The sequence below is a fragment of the Strigops habroptila genome, chromosome 3 (assembly GCF_004027225.2).
Source record: "Strigops habroptila isolate Jane chromosome 3, bStrHab1.2.pri, whole genome shotgun sequence".
Taxonomy (NCBI): Eukaryota; Metazoa; Chordata; class Aves; order Psittaciformes; family Psittacidae; genus Strigops; species Strigops habroptila.
The window spans coordinates 66,380,247-66,401,663 of record NC_044279.2 but is presented as its reverse complement, the minus strand read 5'-3'; the positions used below and the strand labels follow the sequence as shown (position 1 = coordinate 66,401,663).

At 49.3% G+C, this 21,417-nt stretch overlaps 1 protein-coding gene across 3 annotated transcripts in view; it reads right to left on the bottom strand.

The window, feature by feature from the left end:
- Window positions 1-517: 517 nt before the first annotated feature.
- Window positions 518-21,417, bottom strand: part of LOC115604837 (sodium- and chloride-dependent GABA transporter 2) — a 33,677-nt gene continuing 12,777 nt past the window's right edge. For 2 of the 3 annotated variants that reach the window (XM_030478294.1, XM_030478293.1), the window contains 10 exons: window positions 21,007-21,139; window positions 16,804-16,938; window positions 7,995-8,098; window positions 5,064-5,188; window positions 4,394-4,506; window positions 4,111-4,248; window positions 3,457-3,559; window positions 2,638-2,738; window positions 2,031-2,201; window positions 518-1,026 (listed from right to left, as the gene is read on the bottom strand). In XM_030478294.1, the coding sequence (XP_030334154.1) occupies window positions 907-1,026; window positions 2,031-2,201; window positions 2,638-2,738; window positions 3,457-3,559; window positions 4,111-4,248; window positions 4,394-4,506; window positions 5,064-5,188; window positions 7,995-8,098; window positions 16,804-16,938; window positions 21,007-21,139 (1,243 nt within the window). In that variant the 3' untranslated portion in view covers window positions 518-906. The remainder of the gene's footprint in view (window positions 1,027-2,030; window positions 2,202-2,637; window positions 2,739-3,456; window positions 3,560-4,110; window positions 4,249-4,393; window positions 4,507-5,063; window positions 5,189-7,994; window positions 8,099-16,803; window positions 16,939-21,006; window positions 21,140-21,417) is intronic. The other variant, XM_030478295.1, reaches the window with a different exon arrangement.

The window sequence follows — 21,417 nt, the reverse complement described above, 5'->3', positions numbered from 1 at the left end:
AACGAGGGGCCCTGTTTATAGAGATTACACACAGATCCCGCTTCAACCACGCAGCACTTCTTCCATAGGCAGGAAAACCAAAATGACTGGCTCTAGAGCACTTGGAAGGCAGTCAGTACAAAAAAAGACCTAGACCTGCAGAGACAAGGGAGAGTTTCCCGTGAGCCTTCGCTTGCACGAAGAAAACACAAACCCACACAGGAACAGCCCAGTGGCTCATCAGCCAGATGACTTTTTTGGCTGGGAGCTGGCAATGGCTCCAGCAGAAGGTGCATTGTACTCACCATTTCACCTAGGTACCCAGGCCTAACACATACAGCGGTCTCCGAACTAGTGTTCCCTGGTTTTCTTCCTACCCTAACTAAGCTTCCTCTCCTCTGGCCACCCTCCCGTACTGATGTGCTAGTGCAACAGAGAACGAGACCTGAATGCCCAGCAAGGCCCCATTAACACACATCCTGCCTAATATGCTGTGAGCAAGGGATGTTGGTAAGACAAAACTGAGACAGAGAGGATCTAGAGAGGAAAAACAAGGATTTAATGGAATGAATGGAGGAGCTCCCAAAGTCCACACTGGGGCAGCACCTCTGAGACTCTTTGACACTCTCCACTCCAGGATCAGTCCTTCTTTTCTGCCCACCAGAAGGCTGTGAATGCTCAGGAACACCAGTGCTTGATCTGCTCCTTCAGAGCCCTCTCCAGAGAGAGGATTAAGGTGCATTGCTAACTCCACACAGACCATCTCCATGGCAGCCTCTTCCTCAGCCCTTTGAATCTTCCAGAGGAGGGATCTCAGCCCAGAAATCCCTCTCTCCTTGGCAAGCGAGGAATCCTTGCGTTATCCAGCAGGTGGTAAAGGCTGTATAGAAACCATCCTGGGGGGAGAGAGGGAGAGCCACACTGGTCCTAGCACTGAGATTCGAGCTCTGTCAGCATCAGGAGGTCAGCTCTGGTGGAGGGAAGGGGCTGTCCCATGCCTGACCTGGAAGACAAGTCTTCAAGTGGGCAGGTGAGTTGGCGGAGTCTCTGGAAGGCAAAGACAGGCATTGAACACAGCTGCAAGGACAAAAGGTCCTTGCTGCAAGAACAAAGGGACCTGAGCCCTCCCTTCCAGCTATGGGTATCATTTAGACAGGCAGGCAGGACTGCAGAGCTGGTCTCTAAATGCCAGAGATGTCCCAGATAAGGACAGTCAGCGCTACAGAAACTTAAGAGAATAAACTCGTCTTTCAACCACTCACTTGTCCCAAGACAAGCACTGAGCACATGAGAGATCTGAGACCTGTTCTGCATTTACTACAGGCCAGGGCTAGAAAGCAGTCCAAAGAAAGGTTGGTGTCCAAGTAGATCCAGGACACCCCCTCCATCAGCACAGACTGCGAAGGGAAACCCTGTGCACATGGGTTTGACTTCAACTAGGACAGCAATTGCATAAGGGACTACCCCCTACATCATGCAGTGTGGTCCCTGCCATGCTTCTGCAGCTGTGCCCACTCCTCCCTGCCTCTTGCTGATCCAGGGTAGCCAGCAATGGGTCACAGCAGCTCTGGGAGCTGGGCAGCCCCAGGACACCAAGGCTGCAATGGAAACTCCAAACTCCCAGTGATCCCCTCCACTCCATCCCTATGACCTTAGCACAAACTGGGAAACTCAGCTGCCCACAATGCTTATAGGATCTGGAACTTTCCCAGAGCGAGTCCTCCAGACTCAGTCAAGGGCAGCCTCCAAGCTGACTCGAGGCACTGGAGATCATCTTTACCCTCTCCATCTAAGGAACTTTTTCCTAATGGTGCTTACAAAGCAACAGAAGCAATAAGCAAAGGGTGCCAAGAGGCAACAGGCAGCTTGGAGCAGCCCTCCAGCCAGGCAGAACTTAAAAAACCCCAAGTCTGTTATAGCATTGCACTATTAAATTGGTTTATTCTAGGCTCCTTGCTAATTAACCTGCCACACACAAATGATCCCCCTGCAAGTCTGGACTTCAACACAGAAGCAGAGCCCATGTCCTGATCCCAGAGCACCAGCCTCACCTCTCTGAGGGAGCCTTTGATGGTGGAGAGTTTGTAGGCTATCCAGAGAGGGATGCAAACCATGGAGGAGAGGGCCAACAGCCAGCCCAGGGTGTCTCCCCACCACGGGTACACGTACTTCTTGTTGTAAGTCAGTGGGGTGTATTTGATCAGAGAAAACAGAAAGGTTGCCTGGCAATGTGGAAGAGACCAAGAGAAAAAGAGCAAGAAAATCAACACCATGAACCAAGAGAGGTCTTCCTGATGAGTCCACGCCTGCACGGAGCCTCATGGTAACAAAGAGCTCCCCAGGACAGAAACAGAGGAGACACCAGCCAAGCAAGCTTTGCTGGGACAGCCCCCATGTGCGGCACTGGGCATGGTGTAAGGAGCTCACCCTACCAGACACCTCTATCATTGCTGAGCTGGGCCCCATTCCCCATTGTTTAGCCCCATGCCTGGCCACCAAAGCCACAAACACACAGAACAACAGGCTTCCATAGTACAGGTCACATAACCTTGTGTACATATTCACATCCCTCCATATATATATGTGGGTATCTACATCACAGAGGCACCCAGCTCTGCCCATTTTCTTCCCACAGCTCCTCTTCCTGTGGGCCCTCACCGTGCAGACTGCTGGGGTGATGAAAAGCCAGCAGTACTTGATGACGGACCATGGCCGGTAGCCGATCATATCCTCAATGTTATCGTAGAAACGCTCGGCACCTGAGGAAGAAAGGAAAGATGCCTTGCTGCTGCCAAGGGAGGAGGACATGTCTGGTGCCCTGCTTCACCGCTGTTTGGGTGCTCCCCAGAAGATGAGGCAGTACCCCATAGCCAACAGCCCTGCTGGGGAGCTCACCAGGAGTATGACCAGCTTCAGTCTTTGTCCTGGTGGAACATCATCTTGCCCCAGAACAGCCCAGTAGGTCAGCAGGGCCGAGCTCTTAGTGACATGGTTTAGTGGTGGACTTGGCAGCCCTGGGGTAAAGGTTGGACTTGTCGATCTTAAAGGTCTTTTCCAACCTAGTTGATTCTACGATTCTGTGATCTCCCAGGCTGGGACCTGAATCCAGGGTTTACCCATCTCTTGTGAATGTCAAGGCTGAGAGAGAGCTCTCAAAAAACATTTGAGGGTCTTGGACTCCTCTATACACAGTTTGGGAAAAGATTTCCCACCCAGCTCCAAGTCCTCAAGAAAGAAGGGCCTTAAAAGCAGGCACATGTAGGAACATAGTAGGGATATCTGCAAAGCAGATCCCCCAGGGCATTGCTGTGAGGAAGCCCCCACCAGCTGAGTCCAAGGACACCAAAGCAAGGGTTTAGAGGTCTTCCTTGCACTATGAAGCCACTGCCAATATGAGCTGCAGACCAGCATTGTGAGGACGGACCTAGCGAGAGCCTCAGAGATCAAAGCTGGGGACACACCTGAGCTGATACTCACCATAGACCCAGGCGACGCAGAGAGTCTCGAAGATGGCCACAAAGAGCAGGCACATGCCACTGGCAGCATAGTAATCAAAGAGCTGGAAGACATACATCCCACCCTGGGAAGGGCCAAGTAGGCAGCAAGGCGAGGGAAGGAGGGAAGGAGAGAGGGGAGAGGAATCAGGCACAGGCAAAGAGCTCCAGCAAGAGCAGGAAACAAACCCAACATCTTCCCCAGAGCTGGAGGCACCTTCCTCTCTGGGGTGGGGTTTTAGCCAACAGCAAAGGCCATGTCCCTTGTGCTTAAGGACTGATGGAGACATGTAGCTGCCCTGCTCTCAGGAGTCTCTACAACCCTTCATTGCAGGGCAGGTTTGGCTCATGTGAAGACAAATTTATAGCCAAAACATAGGCTGCACAGAGATCCAATTATCAGTCTTAGCAGCAGAAGTGTCAGGACTGTGACCGGCATAAGAGGTGATGGCTGGAAGGGAAAATGTGAACGCCACAGGGAGGAAAAGGCAGCCTCCGCCAGGCACTGTGCAGCAGAATGGGCCTCACAAGCAAGCTTTGCCCCAGCATGGACCCCACCACCCTCTGAGTGCCACTGCTCTACCAGGGGGCACTCAGACCCAGCAAGCACCACACAGTTGTTCTGAGCCCAAAATACCTCTGTGAGCATCACCAACCCAACCAGATAGGAGAGGATGGAGACCATCAGGATGAGGGTCTCCCGGCGGTTCTTCTTGCGGAAGATGGTGGGGTACATGTCCACGAGAGCTGTGACGAGGCTCTCCACACAGACAAACTGCAAAGAGCAAAGATCCCACCTTCATCAGCCCATCCTGACTGGCACCCCAGCCCTGCTGCCCCTCCTCAGCCAAGCTCAAGCCTCTTCCGAAGAGACAGTGGCTTTTGTCTGGCAGGGAATTGCCCTCCACCTGTGCCTTTACCTGGCTGTCCAGTCCCAGCAAAACAACCATCAGGAAGAAGAAGCATGCCCAGAGCGGGGAGAAGGGCAGCATGACCACAGCCCGAGGGTAGGCGATGAATGCCAGGCCAGGCCCTGCAGGAAGAAGGGCTTTAGAGTGGGCAACAGCATGGCAGGGGCATGGCACAGTTGGCTCAGACCTGCCTGAGGCAGCCACCCAGCCAAGGCATAGCCTGCCACCATGCAGCCTTTTGCTGCAGTTATACCAGCGCTGTGCATGAAACCCAGGCTCCTCTGGGTATGGAGGAGGTCAGTGGGAAAAGGGAGGAAAAAGGGACACATCAAGCTCCAGATGCATCACTGCCGCAGGGGCTGGAAGCCAGGGAAAGCCTCTGAGCATAGCACAAGCCTGGGCATATGCCATGCAGGCACCTCACAACTCCACCAAGAGACAGAAGCTGACTGACCCTAACCCTGCTTATATTAACCTCAAGACACAGCCATTGCATCTTAATATTTCATGAGTGTGCATTCATTTCTCCCTGATTTTTGGAGGCAGAGAGCAGAGCTGCCTGCCAGGATGGGAACCCGCAGCTGCAACACCAAGGGTGGTACCCTGCAAGCATGCCACTGTCACTGGGGAGCCAAGTGGCAGCACCCCTACAGCCCCATCACAGCATAGTCCCACTCACCCGACTCAGCCACCTCGGCGATGGGCACACCCTGCTCCCCCGCCATGAAGCCCAGGATGGAGAAGATAGCAAAGCCGGCCACGAAGCTGGTGCCGCTGTTGAGGAAGCAAAGGGCCACGCAGTCCCTGGGAGGAGGGGGCACATCGTCAGACATACATACAGGTGTGCAGGTACAACCCACACCCAGGGCAGCCCCCCAGGGCAGCACGCAGCCGCTGTGCCCACAGTAGGGCCCCTCTCCCAAGCACCCTCACAGCTCAGCTCAGCACCAGGAGGTGCAGGAGGATGCCCCAGGGTGGGCAACACAGCAGGAGCCCCAAGGAAAGCCTTGTCCAAGGACAGCATAAAGATGCATTCCTCACATAAACTTCTGGCTCATGAGATAGTCTTGCTACACATCTACATGCCTGATATTTTTCTTTTTTCGTCTCTCCTGTAGCAGAGACTATCGGAGATTATTTTTGTCTGAGAAGGGGACATGGTTTTTCCTTAACAGATTTCTCAGATTAGTTACAATCTTCTTGGTTCTCAACATTACTAGATATTTCCTGGTCCTTGCATTATGAGAAAAAGATTAACAGAGACACCCAATGTATTTTCTCTGATCTATTCCCTTTTGTCTTTGTTTTCGTCTCACTCTCATCCATCTACTCGGTAAACTAAACATCTCTTATCTATCCAATTCCTTTTCACGCTCCAGTCTCCCTAGTCCTCTTGTGACTGCAACCCTGGGGACAACAATAACATTTGCAGCATCTTTTTGAGATATTCTGAACCAAACTGAACGCACCCCTTCTGGCATTTCATGGCCTGCTCTGACTTTATTAAATGCTACTCTGCAAATCCAGTGTGATTTTCCATGCCAGTCTTTAGGCATTGAGAATTTCTGGAGCTTCATGCTCCTCCCTGCGCGTTAACCAGATCTATTCATGGTCTGCAAACATTTCTAGAGAGACAGTGCAGTTCACACAGAGCCCCTACCCCATACAAATTCAGATTATTCCTTCCAAAGTACGGCTCTTTGCATTGTCAAGGACCGCACAGCACCTAACACCATTGCTCTGCCTTTGCGCTTGGTTTCTAAGGCAGAAGAGACTGAAAGAGGCCTGCAGGGTGAGTCCCCACACATCTCCTGGCTGGTAAGGAAAGTCACACTCCACCAAGCTCAGCTAACCCAAAGGGAAGCCTGTGTCAGAACCTCATTTCTCAGGTTGCTATAAACTGCCTGCTCTCCGCTCAAATTATATCCTCAGCCATTTTATGCAAATTCCCGTTTACTTCAAATAGTTCTTCTTCCTTCCCAGTGTTTCTCTCTCTTTCCCCTGGATGTATGCATGACAGGCCAAACCCTCCTTGGAAAGGCATGGGCTGGAAGCTGCTTCTCACCTGGCAGTTGGGAAGGGGTGTTGTGGTGGAGGGTAACATGCCGGGAATGGCCAGAGCAAAGAGGTCTCTCCAGATTTTCCCCTGAAAGGAAGCCAGGTAGCTCCTACTGTCCCAGAAAGAGAAATTGCCTGTGCTGTTTGGTGCCATCTTGGGTGGCTGCCACACAAACAACGGCCCCTCCTGCCCACATCCTCTTCTCTTGCAGGTCACCAAAGGCTTCTTCTGGCCTGGGGTGAGTGGGGCACCATGCTGGTGTCCCTCTGTCCTGTTAAAACCTGGTCATGTCTTCCCATGCAAACCAAGGCTGCAGAGCACAGGACCAACTCATTAGAACTGAGTCCATGCCGGAGAACAAGCTGCTTGGAGGTTTGACACCAAAACTAAAAACAAATTCCCTAGCAAAGCCAGATTGCATAGAGGGTCTGTGTGTGAACAGACATCTCTCCCCTTTCTATAGCATCTCCTATCTGCAGTTATAGAACCTCTTTACAATCTTGCTGCTAAGCAGCCCCTATCATCATCTCCATGCTACACATGTAGAATGGGTATGCAAAGGTCTAGTGCTCTAGGACATGCAGCAGGCCAGAGACAGATCCATTATTTCTTCTTTTCCTACAGCTTTTTCTCTTAAAATTGCAGCTGGAAGAAGGGACATGAAAAGGAAGAAGAGTCTCAGCCCAGCCACTGTTGAAGAGACTTCCCTGCAACAGGAGTGAAATTCTAAGGTGAAGAGAAAGACACCAAGCAAAGACCATGTAGCCAGTGGTCTGCCTGAACCTTCTGTGGCAACAACCACAGTTCTGAATTTAAAAGTTGGGAGGAGAACCCAGTGCCAGGAGCAACACAGTCAGTAGAGAAAGGGTGGGGAGGGAGGTAGTTTTACCTAGAGGTCACCTCTTCCACTCACACTAGCCTTTTATGCCTGATGCTGGATACCCCTGCAGCAAAGTGAGTTTATTTTCACTTGACCACTTCAACTTGACAGCCTGATTCTATTTGGCAACCTGGCCCATCTCTGTTCAAGGGCAGTCCAGCATAGGGACAGTACAGGAGAAACAGAAATCCTATCTTCAGACTTATATGTAGGCCACAGATTGCACACAGGAACCCAGAGCACTGACAGCTCTGCAAGACATTAGGTTGACATGAACCTAGGAAGGATAAATCACAAGGTGAAAGGACTCCAGTCTAGAGCCATTAGATCTCACAGCTCTGCTTCCCCTATGGCCACTCATGCACTGCATAATAGGGGAGGTTGTGGTGTGGGCTGGGGTCACAAAGCTAGTGAAAACAATTTGTCTTTGCTGGGTCTCAGCTGGTGTGGAAGAAGGAAATTGTCATCCATGGCAATGACAGAAAGTTCCCTTGGGTAGAAAGCAGAGCTGGGTCTCAGGAGGAAAAACTTGAAAAGAGTTTTCTTATGCCTTGAGTAGAAACAGAAAACGACACTTCAGAAGGCCAGTAGCCTCCAGCAGTTCACCAGCCTGTGCACGCTGATGTTCAGGGAGGGGAAGGCTCTAGGCAGCAGAGCCGTGCTCCAGTTACCTGTAGCAGTTGTTATGGTATTTGTTATAGCTGCCCAGAGCTGTCAGGCATCCCAGACAAATTGCATACGAAAAGAAGATTTGAGTGCCTGCATCCATCCAGACCTGCAAGGGAGATGCAAACACAGGTGAGAAGACAAGGCCAGCACAGAGCACAGACGCTGCACGGATGCAAAGGGGCAGAGCCTCACGGGCTGTCATAACCAGCAGAAAGGCCAGTGATGGGGAGGTCAGCAAAACTCAGCATTTAGACAAGCCTTTTCCAGGGGCAGGTTATACAGTGCCAGGAGCTACATTGCTCAGGGAGGCACCCAGTGGGTGCTAAGAGTGCCAAAGGGAAGGGATGCACCAGGACCCTTGCAAACCCACAGCTCTTCATCATCATCTCTTTCTTCCTTGAACAAATCTGCAGAACACTGTGCCTCCTGGCAGCAAAAGACTAGATGAACACTTCCCATGAGAGATGAAGGAGCCATCTGCTAGCAAAGGAGGGGAATTTGATTTAGGCAAGCCTGGTCTTCCACTGGGTGCCATGGGTACATACAGCTTCTGGTAGTGGCCCTTCTCTCCAAGACCTAATTTAAAGGCCCCAAAACTTAAAAGAAAATTAACTGGGGAGGAGGAGTACTAGAAATAAACAGAGCTGTTTGCAAAAGACAGCTCCTAAAAACATTACAAGAATGCTGTTAGTCCCGTGAGGCATCTTTGAACTCCGCTTCGCTCTCACTGTCAATAATACATCCCAGTGCTCTGAGGCTGACATTTGTCAATGCCAAATTTGATCTGAAAGCCTAGCTGTGTGCAGTCACCAATGCAACCACCACCACTGCCCTCTGCAGAGAACAGCAAAAGCAGGAGCTAATAGTGAGGAATGGCGCAATGACAAAGATTATTAATTAAACCCTCAGTTTTCTAAGATCTTTACTCCTAAGGGGTTTATAAAATAGAGGTAAGACAATCAGTCAACCAGTGCTGAAGGGTAGCCACATTCTAGAGACAAAAGAGAAGCTAGTCAGGACAGCAAAGCAGAAGAGAAGTATGACTAGGACAACTTTAATGAGAGAAGTCTCCATTTGGCTATATCCTCCCTCCTCAGAGTAGGGGTGCTGGTGAGCCCTTGGACAAACACCAGCCTTGCCCCAGGATGCCCTCTGAGAAGAACAGAAGTCAATGGAAAGCATTACAGTGGGTTTGATGACTCCAAATCACAACTGTACCAGTCAGCCAAGACCTCATGTCCTGAGGCAACGGGCAGCTGGGCAACACCTGCCCAACCACTCCTGTTGCTCAGGCCACCCTCACTAATGCATGTTTCTGCCCTTCCTCTTCCATACTGGCCCAAGAGCAATCATGTGGTGAGAGGTTATGTTTCGTATCTAGCTCTTCTCCTTCCTAGGCTGATGGGCCTTATGAAGGAATGTCACAATTCCATTGGCTGTGATTTTCTGGAGGAAATTCTGGTTTTAGCTCAAGGGACAGCTCTCCCTGACTATCCTGTAAGCAACTCAGCTAATGTTCAGCCTCACCACCTTCTCTTCAGCCCATGGAAGCTCTGCTCACAGTTTCACAGGGAGTCAGATCAGATCTCTGGTTTGTAGAATGGGAAGACATAGATGATGAAGTGGGACTGGGACAGCTAGGGCAGTTCGAGGCACTAGGACATTGAAAAAGTAATTGACCTCAGTGTACTTTACCTTATTTGAGGAGCTGCATGGGGATATGGCTTTAAAGAGCAGGGTATTAGTTCACGTATGCATTTCAGAAAGATTAGAAAAAGAATCAAAGCCCTTTTTATAACTGATTCCTGAAGCATCACTGTGCTTAGGGGCAGTAAGGGCATAGCCTCCACTTTCCAGCTATTTTTTAGGCACAACATCCAGTCTGATGTGAGCTGGACCAGCTGACACCTTTGCATCAATCATTTAAGCATCTTTGCACAGATTGGGGTGAAATGTTTTCTTAGGTTTACTTTTCATTTTCCTGTTCATTGCTAGAGCTTTGGTTTTTCATCAAATTCAACCTCAAATCACACCTTCTCATGCATTTTGGAACCCTTATAGTTCAATTGGTGAAGATAAGACTTTTGCCATCAAAATGTCTAACTCCATGTTTGCTAGAACATTTCAACCAGATTTAACAGTTGGTAGAAACCTCAAGGATACCAACTACCTATGAATTTCACAACAGCCAGGGAACAGGAAAAAGACAGGAACTCAGCATTCCCATTGAGCATAAAGCTATGCGGAGGGAGACTCAACCAGTGCTAAATATCAGATAAATCACATAACCAAGAGAAGTGAGAAATATCCCAGGGGCAGGAAAAGAACGGATACTTTTCCAGTCATGGTAGAAGGCAAATATCAAGACACCAAGGCTCCACAGCTCTTGCAGTTTATGAAGTGGCTCATTTCTAAAACCCAGTGATACCCTTGACTGTGTAGCAGAGACCAGCGTGGGGTCTGTGGGCTCCCTGCTCCGCTGCCTGCCCTGCCCAACACAACACCCATGGGGTGCACATTGGGCTGCGTGGGATATCAGCCCCAAAGGGCTGTCTCTTTAGGGAATACAAGACCCACCTTAGCATATGCTCCCCTTTGAAGCAACGCAGCCTGTGGCTGCAACTGTAAATAAAGCTAAACTTGGCTTACAGAGCCTATGATCCTACTTAGCATAACTGTGAGCACCAGTTACGCTGCATGCACTTTATTTCCCATTTTAAAAGGTTACTGCAGCTCTTGGGCCAAAGACCAAGCCACCTTTGCATCCTTGCTACCCCCCGGCAGTTCCCAAACTGCTTAGGGGTCAATGGACTGCAACAACTGATGCTGTGAGTGCTCCTGACCCACGAGTGACAGAGCCCAGCAGTGGCAGCACGTCCCAGGACTGCAGGATCACTGGGGTTGGAAGGAGCCTCAGCCTCCTCCAGCCTCTCACAAGAAGCACCACCGCCCATGGGCCTCATGGGCTCACAGGGGCTACACAGACCACTCACTTCAGAAAACAGCAACCCAAACCTTTCTCCCACAACCCACTGCCTGTGCTCATTTCTCTCCATGCAGTGACTCAGAGAAATGTGTTTTCAGCCTTTCCAAGACTCCTCCTTTCCCTCCTGTGCTGCTGATCAACAGCCTCTCATTATTTTAATATTTCCACTCTGACTAAAGAGGCTCCCTGGGGTCAGGCAGTTCTCTTTCCCCTGCAGATAAACGTGTGCTGCTGTTCTTCAGCCACCGCTCCCAAAGAGACTGGTAAAGCTTGTCCTGTTCAGATTTTGCTGGCACATTGGCAGCAGGGGTATTTTGATTTGATTGCTGTCTGCAGTTTTCTAAGCCATCCAGTATATTTAATTCATAATTCAATTTCCTTGAACATGTTGTTTACACCAGTTTGTAATAACCTCCTACTCTCTGTTTTTAGTCAAAGCCTTCACACCTTAGCTGCAGTTATCCAAGATGGTTATGGCCTATAAGAGGACATATTCCTTCACCCCTTAATTTTCTCAGCAATATTCGCTTTATTACATGTACTGGAATTTAATAGCCCCCTGTACTGAAACAGATCCTTCCTTAGGAAGATCCCAGAGCACTTACAAGTAACAATAAAGGCCATATTTGAGCAAAACGTTATCAAACCCCAGTGTATGTCATACATCAAACACAGGTGCCATGCTGAGAAGCGCCAAACTGTCCCCATCAGCAAGCAAAGATGATACAGCACGGAGTGGGTACGTGCTGTGTGGAGGTCCACAGCTGGTGTAAAGCAAAGCAGAGAGCCAAAACCACCTAAGTATTGAGATGCAGTTCAACCAGCACTTCTTTCGCTCCCAGCATCATGGCTCACAAGTCAGACTGCGGTGCTGACACATCCCACCATCCATCCGCTGCACCATGCAAACACATGGCTTCAGCCCAGCCTGAAAAGGGAGATCTTGATTCTCAAAGTTTCACCTCAAGACACTCAAAACACTCAGGGCATCATTTCCAGATTATTGCCTTTTCCCCTTCATTCAGGACTGGCCCACAGGCCCCAGCCCAATGAGCCAGTCCACATCCCACAGCAGTGCAAGTTGCTGCAAGGAGCCCACCACTGCGCTGACAGCCCAGGCCAATGCTTTCCTTTGTCCTTATTTACCCCAGGAGAGAAGAGGCAGGGAATGAATCACTGCCATAAACAGTTCTTGGTCCTTCTGCCCACCCTACAACTGGCCAAGCATCACATTCCCACTCCCAAGCCCGAGCTGCTCAGAAAATACATCCTTGGACTCCTTGGGAGTGCGGGCTTTGTTCTCTGGTTAATCTCCTTGTGCCCATATTCCAGACCCCATAATGCCCTGCCAGAGAGCACCGACCTCATGTAACCTCCACACCCTGGGGCATCTGCTGACCCATAGGGATGTTTCACACCTCCCACTGCTGGGGTTTGTTTAAACAGACAAGAAAACAAACAGGTTTCTGGTTCATCCCGAAGAGCACAGCTGCTTGCCCCAGGATGTGAGGAGGGGCAAAAAGAGGGATGCTCCTTGCTGCCTGGGAAGCCGGGTTTTATGGTCCTCCCTGCCCTGCTGCTTTCAGGCAGAGGAGGCTTTATGCCTCCCTGCTATGTCAGCATTGAGATCAGACCCAGCAGGGCTGGCGAGAGGTGTGGGAGGAGAAGGAAGCACCACAAGGTAAATACAGCTGTGGTTCACCCCGCACAGATGGATTGCTCCAGCATGGTGGAGGAGAGGATGCCAGCACCAAGCCCCTCCAGCACGTTGCAGGAGCCACAAGCTCTCCCTCTCTGCTGCCTGGTACATGCCCTCTGCCCCCAGGCAGGGCAGACAGCGGTGCTTGGCCCCACAGAGCCTCTGCAGACCCTCTCCAGGGCTGGCGTGTGAGGGCCCATGGTGGGAGCAAGCGCAGCATGCCAGCGTATGCATCCACACACAGGCACAATGGGTCACCCTCCAGCACGAAAACAAACACACTCGCCTTCAGAAAGGGGAAGCAGGGGGCTGGCAACAGCACAGATTGAGTGCACAGGGTCAAGTTAAAGGCTTGCTGGGAAAATAATAAATAAGGGGAACAAATAATATTTAGCAGGCCCACAGTCGCCCTCCCCTCTTGCTGGGAAGCAGCAGCTCTTGCTGGCTGTGGAGCAGCAGGAGGAGGGACCTGAACTTGGAAAGGATCTGGGGGCTCTGACCCCTTCCCCAGAGTGGCTATGGGGGCACATGGTTAACCAGGTCACAGCCTTGCAAGACGCATACACTTCCCATCCTCCCCATGGTGGCCCAAGGGGCTTGTCCTCAGTGCAGCCTCAGCCACAAGAGCTGCTCCAGTGCAAACCATGAGCCGGACCCCACCACCTCCTTCCCTGGCCACAGGCACAGCAGACTGCTCCCACAAACTGCTGAGGGCATCTTCAGGTCTTGCCTCCCCTTTTTGCCACATCCATCGGGAAGCAGGAGCCTGCAGGGACTCTGCAGGGGCAAACAGTGCTCCAAGAAGTAACCACCAGGGAAATGGGTTAAAGAAAATGAGAGGAGCATAGGGAAGGTTAAGTGAAAAGTAGTGCAGATGAGAGATGGAGAGACAACGAGAAGAGGAAGTTGGATGAAGGTAAATGCTTTGAATTTAGCTGCATAGAGCTAGTCAGGGTGTCCTCTGCTGGGCAGAGTTAGGTGCTCAGGGGATGCTGAATTTAACTCTTTCTCCATTCTCACTCATTAAATCTAATGAAATATAGCTAAAATCACTTGAGACTTGATACCAGAGTGAAGGGAGACCATTACATTTCTTCTCTTACAAGCAAACCCAAACACACAGCTGGCACTTTCTGCATCAAGCCCATCAGTCTCCTCTTTGAATATGTCTATTAAAATGGTGCCTGGTCGTGGTATGAAAGCATCAAGTGACAGAGAACATGGCAGTGTCTGAAGAAAGTTCTTCTAATTACCAGTTTCCCACACTTAAACCTTATTTCTACTCTGAATTCCTTTTCTTTCAGCTTCCCACCAGTGGGTCACGCTGTTCATCCCGCTCCTTAATCACATTCATAAATCTCCAGGGTTACCTAGTGAAATAAGCAATTGATAAAATTGCCACAAAGATAACTGCAAAGGGTGGAGTGATCAAAAGTGGAAATGGTGAACAACCCCAGGACCCCCTTTCGGTTAAAACACAACCCACTCTATGAAATAAACAAGAACTTTCTGAAGCACAGAAAATGCAATCAAGGAGGGGGACAGAAATTTGGGCCTGGTAATGGCTGGCATGCTAACATTGTAATATTGAATATTATACAAATAAAAAACAAACTATGGGGTTGCTTCCGGGAATTTTTTAGTTTGGGAGCGCACAGTTCAAAATAGATAATCTCTTTGGTGGTTTTGCTGTTATCCGCTTGTATTTGAGCAGAACTGGACTTCATTATTCAAGACTTTAGTAGTTTCTCTGTATGTTCTAAGCTACCTATCACATGAATTTTATTTACCATTTTAATGGTAAGCATTTCATAGATTTATAAAATGAAGGTACAGAAAGATTTAGGGCATTGTAGACTTCATGGCCAGAAGAGACCACCATCAATCTGTTAGCCTGAGCTCTCGTAGGCAGGATTTCCCAGATCTGTCCAAGGTCATTTGGCAGGTGAAAAGCAATGATTTCCACACACCAGTCTGATATTCGGACACTTAATCACACTTCAGCTGCTGCTGCTCCCCTGGTAGAATCTGCTAAATAATTCATCCCCTCTTTTCACCTAGTTTTTCATATACTTTAACGGAGTTCTGATTTTGTCCCCTTGTATATTGTTTGCCCTTTGTTTAAACCTCCCCTTGAGATGCCCTATCATAAGGCTCACACTAAAGAGGGTATCATCTTTAACTTTTTTGTTTCAATTCCCAGGATCCATCCCCAGGCACTAAAGGATCTTCTGCTTTTCCAGGCAGCGCAGGATTGTGGATAAACAATTACAGCTTGTTGTCCTCTGAGCACAAATCCATTACAATCAACTTGGCCCCGATAGGTTGGCAGGACTCATGCTGTCCCTGCACAGAGCAAGAGGGGGCACAGCCACACACGTGTGGGGCTTGAGGCACTAACCCTTCCCTTTCTGATGGGAAAACACAAGAGAAATCTCAAGCCCTGCTCCCTGGTTCAGCAGGATGGTTAAAGCACACTGGAGGAAGGCAATGCTGCTACGGATTCCTGCTTTTCTCCCACAGAAGTACATTCATCAGGGAATGATGGAGCTGGGGGAGGAGGAGCAAGTTTTCCTCCCCCAGTCGAGAATAAGCCATCGTCTTGCTCTGAAGGGTTACTTTGCCTTTGCACTAGCGCATTAGCATTTTCCAGGCTGGAAGGAAGCTGTACTTCTAAAGCTCAGGCTGTAATTGGGAAAGTTTGCCAGGACGAACCTAATGAGGACACAGCTAGTACCAGCAAAACCATGCCATGCCTGAAGTGGTTTAATTCAGTCCCCTGGGTGACACAGCCACAGTAACAACAGGACTTTTCATAAGTGAATGAGCACCGTTTGAAAACATTATTTCATTTCAGAAGTCTTTTGCACCTCATCAGCACAAATGGAGCCACAAACACTGCAAACACAGACCTGTCCTCACCAACCTTCCAAGCTTTGCTGCACCTTCACACCAAGGTAGCATCTGTCCTACCCACCTCCTGTCCACAGGCGAACCAAGGAAGCAAGAGAGCAGCCGCCACTGTAAAATGAGGCTTTTCACCCCACATTCAGGCTCAGCCTTGGCCTGAGAGTGACTTCCAGAAAGCTGAGCAGGAACTCCAAGTCCTCCTCTGATAAAAACCAGATCTCCTGGAGCTGGAAACCGGACACTCATGTTTAGCTCCCCGGATCGGAAGCCATAAGTCAAACTGACTTGCACAGATACACGGTGGCACAGTCAGGATCCAAAGATGCCCTGCAGCCCCTGACACACTGCTACCCTCACCCACAGGAGCAGGGATCCTCTCTCCTCCATTGGGGAGGGGCAGGATCAGTCAGAGCCATTCCTCCCACAGCATTTATGTCCCCATTCACAAAATTAATAACTGGGGCAGCACTGGGGCTAGACCAGAAAGTGTTACTAGGGTTACAAAGGATTTTGCTGGCCTATTTTCCAGGCAGGCACCCTTTAATCTCCTTTGGAAACACCTTCACACAAAGGCTGGTACAGCAGCTCAGCTGGAGCCGGGATTTAACATGGAAGAACTTGTCCCAAAGAGATTAAAAGCAGCAGTCAGGCGCTGACCCTCCCATCAGACAGGCAGGAATTTTTCAACAGGGTCCAGGAGGCGAGGAGGGTGGATGGGTCCCAGGGACTGCTGCTGCAGCATGCCACAGCTCCCACCATCCATGCACCCAGCATGCATCCCAGGGAAGCCAGAACAAGCATGCCCGAATAAGGGCTCTTCCCTGCAAGCTGCAGGCATGGCGCAGTGGTACCTATGCACCCTCTGCCTCTGCAGCAAGGGAGTCTCCCCAAGAAAGGAGGGGAACAGCAGGCACTGCTTATGTCAAAGGGTTAAATCTCTCTGTCCATACTCCTGGGCAACTCAGTCTCAACTGAGTTTTCAGGCTAGAAAATACGGTAACAGAATGGGTGAAGTCTGATGACAAGAGAGCATGGTGACTGTCAGAGTATACACCAATATCACAGCCCCTGCGTTATGCCCACAGAGGAGAAAAAAAGCAGATGGAAAGAAGAAATTGAAAGAAAGAGAGTGAGAAAAGTAAAAGGAGGGACAGAGAACAGCCACAGGCATCCACGTAAGCACAACTCAGCCATTTGGTCCCCCCCTCCACCTTACCTGGGGGTCCCCAAGGCGACTGAGGTCTGGATAAAGGTAAAAGAGGATTCCCTGGAACGCTCCAGGCAGGGAGACTCCCCTGATCAGCAGAACAAACAGCATGAGGTATGGGAACGTGGCCGTGAAATACACCACCTGTGAGGAGGGCGAAGGGACAAGTGTGAGCAAGCAGCGCAGGCCAGAGCACACAGCAGCGTCCGGCAGCACAGCACTAACCCCTGGGCTGGGATGATGGGCAGAGGCAGGGGATGGGGCAGGCTGCCTCACCAAGCACACAGCTGTTGCCTGTGGTAGAAAAAATGCATTTCAAAATGCACCCAGGAAACCTGTGACATGCTATGGTTTGTCTGGAGAAAACCTTTGGTATGACATGGTATGACAGAGAAAACCTTTTAAGTCCTATCAGCTATCCAGACCCTGCTCCAGGGGTCTGACTGACCCCCGTTCAATTACTCAACATGGGCATTTCAAGCAGAGCAGGGCAGTGTGTCTCAGACTTGCCACCAAGGATGCAGACCCAAAAAGGAACTTTAATCCATGTCCTCTTGGTTTTGATGCTGCTAGCCCCATAAGCAATGCAAACTTACTGTGGTAGAATTGAAATCCACCTAGCAAAGGAGCCACATCCCTTGGGGCAATGGTGCAGGCCAGTATCAGCTAATTCTTTCAGGGTCTCAACTTCTGGTAAATATAGCACTCAATTTGGGGATTACTAGGGTACTTTCACGACTGTTGAGGTTAATTGCTGAAGGGTGCCATAACACCACCACGTCTGTGTTTCCCACACAAACTGATATCCAGGGCTCACGCAACCTCCCCAGCAATTCAAGTAATGTCATTAATCCTTTTGCATTGCTCCCTCACATTCAAGACTTACTGACCACCTTGAAAAAAAGCTGTTCAATCTGTTGTATCATGCTAGGCCAAAAAAGAAATGTTGCTCCTTCAGGTTTTTCCTGTGTGGACGTGCTGAGTGAAGATTTGCATCAGCACGCTTCACCTGAATGCTACCCTACAGTTCTTTTCTTAGCTTTGGCAGTTATGCTCCAGAGAGCTAAAGCTCATCTCTGGAGGAACTGCAGAGTGTAATGATGGGAAATGATCTGTTTCTCACACCTGCCCATCCATCCAGAATGAGTTGTTTCAAAATCCACCTAAAGCCGACCATCCCCGGTGGGGTTGCAGGCTCTGCCACAGCTAGAGCAGTTTCTGCATTAGAGGAGGTCCTACTAGGAAGAAGTGTATGATTTCTCTGGACAGTACGGCCACTTTCACCCTGCCCCTGGGTAATCCTTATGATCTGAGTAGTGATTCAAAAAGAGATTTTCTTCTGGATCTACTCCAATGTACTCCATCTGAATAAGCATCCAAAGCACCTGACACTGCAATGAAAGTACTCCCTGAAGTCAAGAGACACACTCTTCAGTGATTCAGTTTTGTAATGGGGAAGGAGAGAGGGATTTGAGAGATATCCCATCCTTGAAAAACCACACTAGTAGATTATCATCTCTACCCGCAGCTCCAGATTTTCTATGCATTTAATGTGCCCTGTTCTATATATCATGGCAGCCTTAGGCAGTGTCACAGAGGTTGGTGAAAAACACCTCCTTACTGGAGCTCATGATTGCCAGAGATATCTGTGTGAGCAGATCCATCCGCATCCTTCTGAACACTGAAGGAATGCAGGGACAGCGTCCTTCAACACAGGCAAACACCATCATTCATTTCATTCACAAATTTTCAAGGAGTCTCTGATTTAGAGCTCTCAGTGACAGTTAATTAAATCTGCAGGTCCTGCGAGTTTAATAATCATCCCTGTATTTACCACACAACCAAATTCTTCCTTCAGAAAATGACAGGATGCAAGTTTAATCTTTCTCAGATCATAAAAGCAAGATTAAAAACAAAAATCATAAAAACAACCCATTGCCTTTGAACCCTAGCGCACGGTCTTCCAGGATGCCACGTTGCACATTCTTGGCTGGATCTCTAAGTAACATCAGTTTTAGGAGCTCAGAATACAAACTGGTAGTTGTCTGGCATGGTTTGGATTCACATTTTGGTAACGTCCTGTGTGCTTTACAGCCTGCACAAACTAGCATGTAAGGCTTTTCACTCAGCAGTCACATCTGCACTGAGACCAGAGGCCTGAATTTGGAGAACGTTTTGCTGGATTAAAAGTGTCAAACTTCTATCTAACAACAGGAACATCTGGATCCAATGAGATATTACTCAGTGCTTGGCTCAGACCCAATCTTTTTATTTCTCAGGCATTGTTAGCACTAACTACATCACTAGGAACCTTGCCGGGATCAGTGTGATCGTTCTGTCACATGCTGGTCAACAACAGCCAGGGTTTTATTTGCATCTGATCCACATGCCTCAGCAAAGTGGTTCCATCTGTGACAACCTCCTGCATCTGCAAGTGCTCCTCAGGGTCGGGCAGCCCTCACATCAGAGGATGCAAACCGCTGTTGCGATTGGGGCTGTTCAGCCTGGAGAAGAGAAGGCTTCATGGACACCTCAGAGCAGCCTTCCAGTATCTGAAGAGGACCTATAAGAGTGCCAGAGAGGGACTCTTCATGAGGTGCTGTAGTGATAGAACAAGGGGTAATGGGTTCAAACTTAAACAGGGGAAGTTCAGGTTAGATATGAGGAAGAAGTTCTTTACTGTGAGGGTGGGGAGGCACTGGAACAGATTGCCCAAAGTGGTAAATTCTCCATCCCTGGCAGTGTTCAAGGCCAGGTTAGACAGAGCCTTGGTCGACATGGTTTAACGAGGCATCCCTGCCCATGTCAGGGAGGATGGAACTAGATCATCTTAAGGTCTTTTCCAACTCTAACCATTCTGTGATTCTGTGATTTCAGCTCATGATGTTTGCCCCTCCACAAGCAAATCCCCAGGACTAAGGTATATCTCTTCCCCAGTGGGATTGTATACCCACAGCCATCATTTTAGTTGGATTCTTAAATTTGAAGAGGGTTGATAAACCCATGGACACTGTTTCTTTACTAAAAGAAGTTTTCTGTTTTCAAGAACAAAAGATCTCACCAAAGAAAAGATCTCCTTTTTGCTAAAAAGTATTTGCATTTAACGTAGAACTTTTATCCAAAATAGATTGAATTTGTTCTCAGCACTTCCCACACTATGTTTGCTGTATCTTAGTATCATATTTGCTGTTATTAGACTGCCTCTGCTTTCTTTTACCAGGCCACCACAGCAAGCAGTTGCTCTTTTCTTCTAATTTTACTCCATGGAAACCAGAAAATATCATCTCTGCAAGCTGCTTGATTTTCCTGTCATATTTCATAATCCCAGACCATTCTGGAAGCAGGAGTAACTACTAACATTCATGCTATCAACTTGATGGAAATGGATGCAGCTAAAATTTACACCTCATCACACATAATGTCTTGTCCAAAGCATGCAAAGACACCATTTAGATAACATACTAAATCTTTTCAATTCCATCTGTCGTTGCTGGCTCCAGACAAAACTGGCTGGGAATGGGTGAGGAGGTGGTAGCAGAAACTAAGTAATGGGGTGAGTGCAGATGACAATGGCACACTCTGCAATACAGGGAGCACGGGATGGACCTGAGCAGTCACACCAACCCTTCCCAGAAGCATTCAGAATGCCTCTGAAAATACATCTGTGGTGACTGGTGTGGGGAAAGAAAAAAGCACACCATTATTGCTGGGGAATACAAGCAACTGTAGGAAAAGCTGGGACAAGGGAAAAAGAAGATTCTCAGGATGATGGGGCAGAGAGGGCTTTGAGGCTATCAGAGTTACCTTCATTACTACCTAATGAATTTGAAGATTTCCCAGCTGCACTTGCCAACAGAGGTAAAAACATGCTACTTGCTCATACTGTGGTGGGAGGGAAACGAAGGTGCAACCACCCTGTAAATAGAGAGATTGCAGGATCTCCTGGGCCAGTCATGGAGAGAGACCAGATGAGGATATATGTCTTGGAAGTCAATGCTCTGAGGTGTCTCAGCACTCGCATTCTTTCCTACCCAAAACACAGAGCCTGGCCAACACTCCTGCTGCAAGTTGAGCCCCACAGGCTCCTGCCAGCTTATTCAGAGGGTGGTTCCCAGGAGATGCACAGGAACTCTCCGAATGTACAAAAGGTGAGCAGATCTAGGGTTCCAGCTGTGATCAAGGAAAGAGGCTTGATGTGAACCAAGGACTCACCTTGCCTGTGGACTTGACACCTTTCCAGATGCAGAAGTAGCAGATGATCCACGCCAGCAGGAGACACAGAGCCAGCTCCCAGCGCAGGCTGCCCAGGTGCTGGATGCCATCGGAAATCTTTAGCACTCTCCTCCTGCGTCGGGGGGAAGCAAAGGAACAGCCAGGTGTCACTGTTATTGGCCACTGATGTTCCCAACCACGCTGGTTGTCACCACACCTCCACAGCACCTGATGACCGTGGGAGAAGAGCTGACTTACTAACAAGACTCAGGTCTAAGCTGCAAAACTCAGAGGAATCAAGGGCCAGGGCAGTGATCATCCCCCTATACTGGGCACTGGTGAGGCCACATCTGGAATCCTGTGTTCAGTTCTGGGCCCCTCACTGCAAGAAAGACATTGAGGTGCTGGAGC